Genomic DNA, 9,299 nt, shown 5'->3' with positions numbered 1-9,299 from the left:
ATACAGGCACCACAGAGACTATCACAAGTCATCCTGTCCCACCATCATCTTCCCCCCACCACACACACTCAAAAAAGAAGCCTGAAGTCTGAGAACAGAATTGTTCTCCTGATAGTCTACTAACCACAGTGTTCATCATCTTAGAGTACTAGGATTTACTGAAAGTCTTACCATCCTAGTCATTAAGAGGCGATCAGGAAAGCTTTTTTTTTTTAAAGCAAAAAACCAAGGTTCCTATCATAGTTTACAGGGAGAAAGTCAGAATTCATTGAGGATAGCCATACCTCTAATTCCAGATCCTGAGGTTCTGTTTCAGAAAGTGGAATCACTGCAATCTTTGTTATTTTGCAAACCTCACGGTCTCCTGGAAGTTTGCCAATCAGTGCTTTCTGACGAATTAGAAGTAGCCACCACGGTAAATCTGGAAAAAAAAATAGTAGATGCTTTGATTTGTCTGTCAGGCATTTACTTTGATTAGTCTGCAGAAGCTTCTCCCTGGTGTAAAACCCCTGTCAGGAACCATTTGACTGCAAGACTCCGGTGAATGATGATTCGCTATTGCTATGTCTTGTTATTATGCATTGCAATAAAAAAACCCACCAAAACCCCCACTCTAAAACCCAACATTTAGTCTCTAATATAGTTACCACTGCTTCACCTAAGGCAATTAGGCAATCTCTAGGATGATGCACATCCCCACCAATGTCACTAATGGCAGTACAATTTATAAAGAGCAGCTGGAGCTCAACAGACAGCAAGCTAAGATTTTCCCTTTGTACCTTCTGTTGTATATAAAACAGCAGATAAGATAGACATGTGATTACAAGATTCACGAGTTAAGAAATCTGGTGAGCAAACACAGACTGCATCATAAAGCAGCTCGTGTATGCTTAAAGCTTCACAACAGCATTCCTGAAGTATATGCATTTAAGTCATGTAGAAATTAATGAGTCAGAGATTAATGAAGATATTGGTAACAGGTGCATTCCATACACACAATCAATCTACATTTGCAGCTATAGCTTCAATACTTTAAAGAGACAGGGAAACAGAACAACAAACATTCCCACTGACTGCCAAATAGTGCCTGGACATTAGCTTCCTAGATTTAATCCCTTGGTTAGATCACTAGCATGCTAGTAGTATGCCAGGATTTTGAGTCAAAAGTGAAAGTTCTCTTAAGAGAGATGGAAAAGGCACAGAAAGTCTTAGAGACACACATATACACTCACTATTTCTCCCAATTGAGAAGCAACCAACCAAGTTTAACTGAACAGGTCATACACAGACATTAAAAGCCTGCTCTGGTAGACTTAAACATGCTTCCACACTTGTGGCAGTAGATTATGTCATGTATTATGCCTTTGAATACAATATACAGCCTTCAAAAAAAAAAAAATCTATTTAGAGGCTTTACAGCAAACACAAAGTCTGTTTTCCTTGCTCAGTAAGTTCTAAACAGTATTTTATCCTCTGAGTGCTTAAGAAAAACCCAGGATAACATGTTTGAAGTCACAGGACACCCAGAACTCCTCTTTCTGAGATTTTCCAATATACTCTCAGCATAGAATTAAAGCTCTATCAACATTGTGAGCATCTTTCCAATAACTGCAATTAAAAACACCTTAAAAATTTCAACCCAAATCTGACAACCTATGTATAAGCAGCAGTTTATTCTATCTAAAGAAAAGGAATAATCATTGTAAATAGACTGCTGTCCATTATGACACCCCACTCCTAACTCTGATTCTATATTACTTTCTTTAGAAAAGAGATGTGGTTATGTTGGGTACTAAGAAGAGTTTAAAAATTACAGGTCCTCTTAATTACAAATATGCTGTGAGAACCAGAGGCTACCCCCCAAAAAGGGAACAGGAGAAGGGGAATGAAGACATGCACCACTTATTTAATATGTAACCTTCTAAAGGGAGTCCTGCACAACTTCCTGAACACAGCATCAGAGTCATAATCCCTGCAGGATCAGAGACAAGTCAGGTTGGAAGGGATCTCAGGATGCTACCCTGCTCAAGCAGGGTCAGCTCTGAGGTTGGACCAGGTTACTCAAAGCCGTAACACAAGCATAGTCTCCTAAAAACTGGTTAAAGGATAACAAATAAGGACAAGAGAGTGACAGCAAATGCCAGCAAAACGGTTATCCTCACTGAAGCAGGTACTGGAACAGCTTTTCTGTACAGCTACAGGAAACGTGACTTGAAGAACAGCTGCCTTTGCCTCCAGCATTCCACCTAGCAGCCACGGGGGTAAGGTGGAAATAAAAGGGAAGCTGAGGAAAACAGGACAGATTCTAAGCAACAGTGAGAAGACCAATGAATAGGTAAGAAAATCCTTTTAAAAAGGGGAAATTGAAATGCTGTCAAAAACACCAGCAACAGATGAAGACATCACTTTATATATTGCTTTCCAGTAGGCAAAAAAAATACAGTTTCTGGAAACCCAGAGCAATCCAAGCTTAACAGAAGGGTAGTACAGTAGGCCATCCAGACTGATATTCCTGTTGAGCAGTCCTATAATCTCATCTATTCCCACCTACAGAAGGTTAGCCACACAACTTACACTGGCAATCTCCTCATAGGAGTATGTCAACAAACAAAATATACTTTTTTGAGAAAGGGTACCATCTAGAGCTCCATTGAAATAACCAATATGATTCCACTGGAAAAAATTATACTGTAAAGCCATTTCTAAGCAGATACACCTTAGTCGAAACTGGGAAAGAGAAAAATCTCTGGCTACTCTTCAGTTTACCTCATATTAACAAACCCTCATAGCAGTAAACAAGGACTTAAAGCTTAATACAGCCAAGTGAGTTCTGTATCCTTTTACCATTTTTAAAAATACACTCAAAGTCATCTTGGTGTACATTTCAAAACTTTATTTGTATTATAGCCAGAGCCACAGAACATTGAAAGAAAACAGGAAATCCTCAGCAGATCAAAAGAAAACAGTCAGGAAGTAATTATGCAGATAAAGTATGCCCTAAAGTAAAAGCTTCAACAATAGCCAAAGCAGCATATTATAATTGCCAGCAATATCTAAATAACTGAATCCCTGAATAAAGAATACGCTTTTGCAGTTAAAAGTAGTTCCATAGAACAGCTTTAAAAAAAAAATTAGTTATTGCCTACTCAATGTGGGAGGTTTCATGTGTACAGAAGATGAACACTACAGCTATATGTCATTCCGGAAGACTACATGTTTTAAATCATCTCTTAAGATCTAATGAACATTTTTAGTGTTTTATGAACTATGGCAGAGCAGATGGCAACAACTAATTTGAAGTACTACATCTAAAGTAAGGTATTACCTCCCATTCCTCACTAAAATAGGAATTTAGCTCCTCTTTTGCTTCAACACTGGCAGCACACTACTGCTGTTTATTTTCTCTAACATTTCTTAAACAATCTAGCATTTAGTTTCCCTAAAAGCTTTTGCCACAGCTTTTCTTAAGCTGTGCTTAAGTTTACTATAAAGGCTGCTTTCTGCAAGTATTTTGATTTTAGCCAAGAAATTCCATGCCACCATTTTCTTATTTTTTGTTACTTGAATAACTTAAAAATGAGTTGCATGCAAAAGAATATTTTAAGTTGTTAACTGGATGAAGTTAGAAATGACAGCAGTTACGTCTCACTGAAGAGACTTCAGATACTGAACCACTCATTGCTTCTTTCAAGATTTAGAGGCATGCTAACAAAAAAAGCGTTGCCTTCCCTTCTGTTGCCTTCCCTTCCGTTGACTGAGTCTATGGAACATTGCCAGCAGCATTTAATTTGGGTCCTAATTAACCAGCACTGGAAGAGCACACCAAATTGATACAAGTACAGACATTAAACTGCATAGGAATGTGGTTTGACCAAGAAACAGAAAAACACGTGGTGGCAATGAACGACTTAAGTGGAAGTTGCTGGAACTGGTTAAGAAATGCAGCTTTGGTTACAGTTAGATATACAGAATTAACTCTCAGCATATTCTACCACTACAATGTTTGATCAACTTGCTAAGGAGTCTCTGATCAAAAGTGATTCAATTTCAGGCTACTGTTACCATCTTAGTGGATTAAAGTATCTGCTTTTTATTCTAAGAAAAAAATAACACCACCTCTTTCTAGTTCTATATTGGGATTTTGACAAAAGGAAATTGAGGGGCCACATTTATATTTTGTATGTATGCACTGACTGGACCGGAAAACAAAATTAACATTCTATAAGGGAGACACTGTTTATGAAAGAGATGTGCTTGCCTCTATATGGGAAGATCATGCAGAGGCAGTTTTAATTGTGCATCTCTACCAAGAAAATGTGCAATGTTCTGTTTCAGTATAAATACATCCTACAATTCTTTTCCTTCTATTCCCATTTTTACTCCACATTTTCTTATAAGTCATCTTGGGATGGGCCCAAAAAAGGTAAGAGAGTATATCCTTGCATTCTGGTACTCAATTAACATTTCGTTGTTTAGAATGCACTGGTAGCAGCTTCAATGCTTAAAAAGGTATTTAAAGTTTCCAGTATTAATCAGTATGTGCTAAGCATTTTAAAAGCACACCAGTACTGCTTCCAACAATAGCTGATAACAATGTTCTGAGCAGTACAAGCCCATACAGGATGCTAGTTAGCCAAAAGAGTTTCAAATTCAGTTTTCTGAACATTATAGTCTGTTGGCAGGGGAGAAGATGTCAGAGCAACAAGCTCTCCTGTTCCAGATCAGCTCTGGGAGAAGAGCATTTCACCCAGCTTCTGCAGCACAGTACTCTTACTAAGTCTGGAGATAATGGTCCAGCAACGTTAAATATTTATGCAACTTCTGCCGATAAAGTTTCCAGGTGACAAGAATAAGTAATAAAGACGGGTTACTGTTACGGAGTGCTAGATGATTCAGCTAGAGGATTACATAAAACTACACTTGAATATGTTCAAGTGAGAGATCATTGACAATAATAGGTTTCAAGAGACCTATGTAAGACATCTCAGTCAGCCCTCTCGTTTTGACTGCAGCCCAGCAAAGGACACTCATCAGTAACTGTCAGCAGACTCAAGGGAACAGTAGCTTTCATCAAGACTAAGAATAAATAGCTGGAGATTGTATCTTTCTTCAGACATTTAAAGGTAGAAAATAAATGTCTGTTTACAGGACAGTTACCTCACTAAATACCAGAATATCAACAACAAGAAGGATAGCCTATGAACAGTTTGCGATGGTGTCATCTGAGCACAGCAGAGAGGAAACAAAGTGCTTCCACTGGCCTAAGCAGCAACTGAATCGAGTGCCTGGATGAGCATAATCAATTCAGTAGCTCTACAGGACATATGGAAAGACAACCAGATATCAGGCTTATTACCTGATAATCTTAATTTACTTGACAACAGCAAGCTGGCAGCTGTTGAAGTGTCACATGCTGGGGAAAGTTTCAACTCAGCTTTCATAAGCAGAGGAAGTACCTACAATAAGCATGCATGCAAGGATATTTGGTTGCCATAATATACTGACCTTCAAGAAAGCTTTTGACATTGTCTTCCCCTTTCAAGGGCTTTTATACTAGACTCCAAGGGCGGGGGGGGGGAAGGCCTTTATGTACTTAAAGGCTTGGTTTACAAAAAAAAAACCAAACCAAAACAAACCACCACCACCACAAAAACCCCATGCTAGAAACACGCATTCTCCCACAGCATGAAGAGGTCATTACTGGAGTTTAGCCATCATTCATCACAAGTAACACATGCTGAACAGCCTAGACAACCTGGATGAAGAGACAAAGTGAGATGGCAAAGTGTGAACCACTTCATATCATCAGATCTGAAAAAGGGTGGCTGAATAGATCTGTAGAATGAGCACAGGCAAAAATATCAGGTGAAATTCAAAGACGACAAAGCGATGCAATCGGAAGGAGGACGTGATCACAAATTTCATGGAGAGGTGGGCTCTGAACTATTACTCTCAGAAGCCAGACCTAGGGGTTACAGTAACTCTGGAGCCAAGCATTTCCTAGAACTAGATCTGTCATACACTCATGGTACACTGGTGTACCAGTCGCCGTTTTCCTTCCTCCCCTATTGCTAGTATGCTACCACCATCCTGGCTAATCTGCTTCTATTCAACAGACCACAAACATCCATTTCAGCACTTAGTCCATCCTGCTAGCCTGGAAACACTTGAAACTTTACCTGTACTGATCAAATTGCCAAGCACTACTTTAAATGCAGGGTCTAAGCATTCACAAAAAGAACAGCACACAGGAAGCGAAGCAGAGTTTATGGCTAGCTTTTCTACCTGTCAGTAAATAGATATCCAGAGCTCTACTGGCAGAAGAATCTTTCTAGACAAAGCTGGCATGTATCAAAATAAGTATTTATTATGGCTACAGAAATTTGCAGTTGACTGAAGCTAAAAGAGCATTGACCTTACTTTACAGGAAAAAGTTACTAGAATCAGTTAGAGACAGGCTTAACACCAAATCATAATGCATTCTATGCCCACTTTCAGTTTATAGCTATGTCTTATGTTTAACTATAAATAAGTTTAAGTGTTCCTTTTGCTTTCAAATAGTCATCTAGCAAGGCAGTAATTGTTCTTTAGGCTTTCATATAGCACTGAGAATTCAAGCCTTATATTTTTTGTGAAAACTTCCATCATTAGTTTTTGCACTGTACCATAGAAGAACAACAAAAAACTGCTTGAAAGGATTATTCAAAGTGCAAGAATTTTACGCATCTCACATGGAGCCTCAGACAGAACTTCAAATACAAATTTCTACTCTTTGCGAATGAAATTCTCCATTTTTACAGAACAGTGACAAACCAAAACATATTCACTGGAAAGTGGAGGGAATTTGCATCTGCAGCTATAATATAATCACTTTGACAAGTTCACATAGTTGGGGAGTACTCCTCCATTGCAAAGAATACTACATAATTCCATTTGAGCTGCACAGCATTATCTATAGTATAACTGATTTTAGAATAAAGCAGTTAAAAAAGAAGAACTCCACACACACAACAAAAAACAACATACCTGTATGAAGCTGAACTTTACCAATGACTCCCTCTACCAGGCCCAGACAAATGGGATTCCAAGCCAAAAGAAGATCCGTTGCTGCAAAAAAAAGAACAAAGCTCCTGTTTTTTTTAAAGTAAACCCAACAGGACAATCAATCCAATGATCGTCATTCTCTCCACTTTCCCCACCTTAGAGGATAGAAAATACACCACGATTCCTGTGATGAGATGCATACGCTGTTCAATTTTTACTTGTCACCAAGTAGCTATAACCAAATTACTGCTTTCAATTTAAACCCTGACCCCAGATATTTCAGAAAAACTTACATAATTTTGGGTTATAGTAATTCAGGTTAATGGAGGCTTAATTCTTCTAATATCCATGAGTATTTGTAACTTAACTGAAATTTTACATGGCTATAGTGAAACTGAATACAGGTCATTAAGTTAATAATGTAGCTTTGCAAACCTAGCAGATGTTAACTTTCAGCCCCAGCTCTCTCCCATACCTATCCAATTACTATTAGTTTCACATCTTCTTCCTATATACATGCACGCACACACGCTTCCTCTTTCGTTAAAACACTCTCAACTTTGTACTTTGGTATTCCATGTAATTAGTTAAGTTTCAGGTTTCTAGTTCTCCTACTGTAAAGAAATTCCAGTGAACCATGAAGGCAGCACTATCAGCATCCTAATCTGTGAAGGGTATTCCTCTCATTCAAGCCATCGCTTGATGCAAGTCAGTAAGATACTATAAATGTGAAGAGTATCCTGTGGTCTCACATATACACATTGCTGATACTCAGTAAGAGTTTCAAAATAGTGGTGCAGTACATGTTCAAGAGTTGAAGAATGTGGGAAAGAATAAGTTTTGTAAGTCAAATCTTTTAAGTGAAAACAATCCTTAAAAAACAATATCTGCATAGGAGAGAACAAACTCGCAAAGGCAAATAAGCAAAAGTTTTTCTATAACAAGGACAAGAAGCTTGTTATTACCTACCAAAACTCACTTGTTTCAAGGTGGGAGAGTTTCTCCTGTTTTAACATCGAGACAAATTAAGTATCTTAACTCCCAGTGTAAGTAGATGAACATTTAAAAGAACAAACTCGCACGGTATCTTAAGATACAGAAGAGTACAAGTCACCCACCTACACACACTTTATTTACAAGACCTTAGCTGCTTCTTGGAAGTCTGAGATCTGCAGGTGACAACTGATAGGTGGTTTGATACTTTTTATGTATTTATTGTCAAACACTGTATCCTCCTTGAAACATTTGTAATTGAGACTTTGCTATTCCAAGAACACACATTTATTCCTAGCTTTCAGCATAACATTTAATAGTAAGCCAGACTCAGCCAATTTCTTCATTAAATACAAGCATTTACAGAAGATACAATAGAAATGGTTTAAGTCAGGATAGATCCAAATTAAACTTATTTAAATGGGATATGTCACATTTGCTTGTCTGCATACAAGCAAGAACTGAAAGCATGTATTAGCAGAATTTAAAGGGATGTTTGCAGGACTCAGTACAGAGTTACTATTGATGTGTGTGAACAGGCTCTACCAGTTAATGGACTGTATCTGCAGAGAAACTCCTGGTTCTTCTTGTTTCACTGTAAGAGTGCTACAGACAGTTACTTAGTCTGTACAGAACCTAGTATGAAGCATGCCATAATAAAATTAAGTTCTTAAGGAGACTAGTTAGTATAGATAGATGAGCACCAGGAAGTAAGCGACAGTGGCTATGAAAGCGTGAACAGTTTGATTTACCCTCAAACCTTGCTGAAGTACCTAAACTGATGTTGTATCTGTATGCCAGCCTTCTGCTCATAGAAAACAGGTTCTTGGACAGCCTGAGCTCAGAGTTTCAGTACAAATATCTTACAAGAGCATCTTGCAGGAAAGAGGAACACAGGCAGCTTTCCTCACTTCTTTCCCAGTTTACATGCAATATCCCAGAGTCTTTCCTTCACCTCTGTGAATTTCCTAGAGCTGTATCATCTCAGACTTCATCTACTTTTTGCTACCTTTGCAAATGACTTCCATGTTCATAGTCTATTTTGAGAGCTAGAAACCAGCTAGATAGATAGATTCACAGAATGTTTTGGGTTGGAAGGGACCCCTAGAGGTCATCTAGTCCAACCCCCCTGCAGGGAGCAGGGACACTGCTAACTAGATCAGGTTGCTCAGAGCCCTGTACAACCCGGTCTTGAATGTCGCCAGGGATGGGGCCTCCACTCCTCTCTGGACAACCTGTTCCAGTGTTTCACTACCCTCATT

At 38.5% G+C, this 9,299-nt stretch overlaps 1 protein-coding gene across 1 annotated transcript in view; it reads right to left on the bottom strand.

Annotated features, from left to right (window-relative positions):
• INPP5F (inositol polyphosphate-5-phosphatase F) overlaps positions 1–8,060 on the bottom strand; it is a 32,584-nt gene extending 24,524 nt beyond the window's left edge. The window contains exons 1-3 of the mRNA XM_009641424.2: positions 8,024–8,060; positions 7,027–7,107; positions 285–421 (exon numbers count right to left, since the gene is read on the bottom strand). Coding sequence (XP_009639719.2) covers positions 285–421; positions 7,027–7,107; positions 8,024–8,060 — 255 coding nt within the window. The remainder of the gene's footprint in view (positions 1–284; positions 422–7,026; positions 7,108–8,023) is intronic.
• Positions 8,061–9,299: the final 1,239 nt, after the last annotated feature.

The sequence above is a fragment of the Egretta garzetta genome, unplaced genomic scaffold, assembly GCF_000687185.1.
Source record: "Egretta garzetta isolate BGI_Z169 unplaced genomic scaffold, ASM68718v1 scaffold486, whole genome shotgun sequence".
NCBI lineage: Eukaryota > Metazoa > Chordata > Aves > Pelecaniformes > Ardeidae > Egretta > Egretta garzetta.
This window is presented reverse-complemented; position numbering and strand designations above follow the sequence as displayed.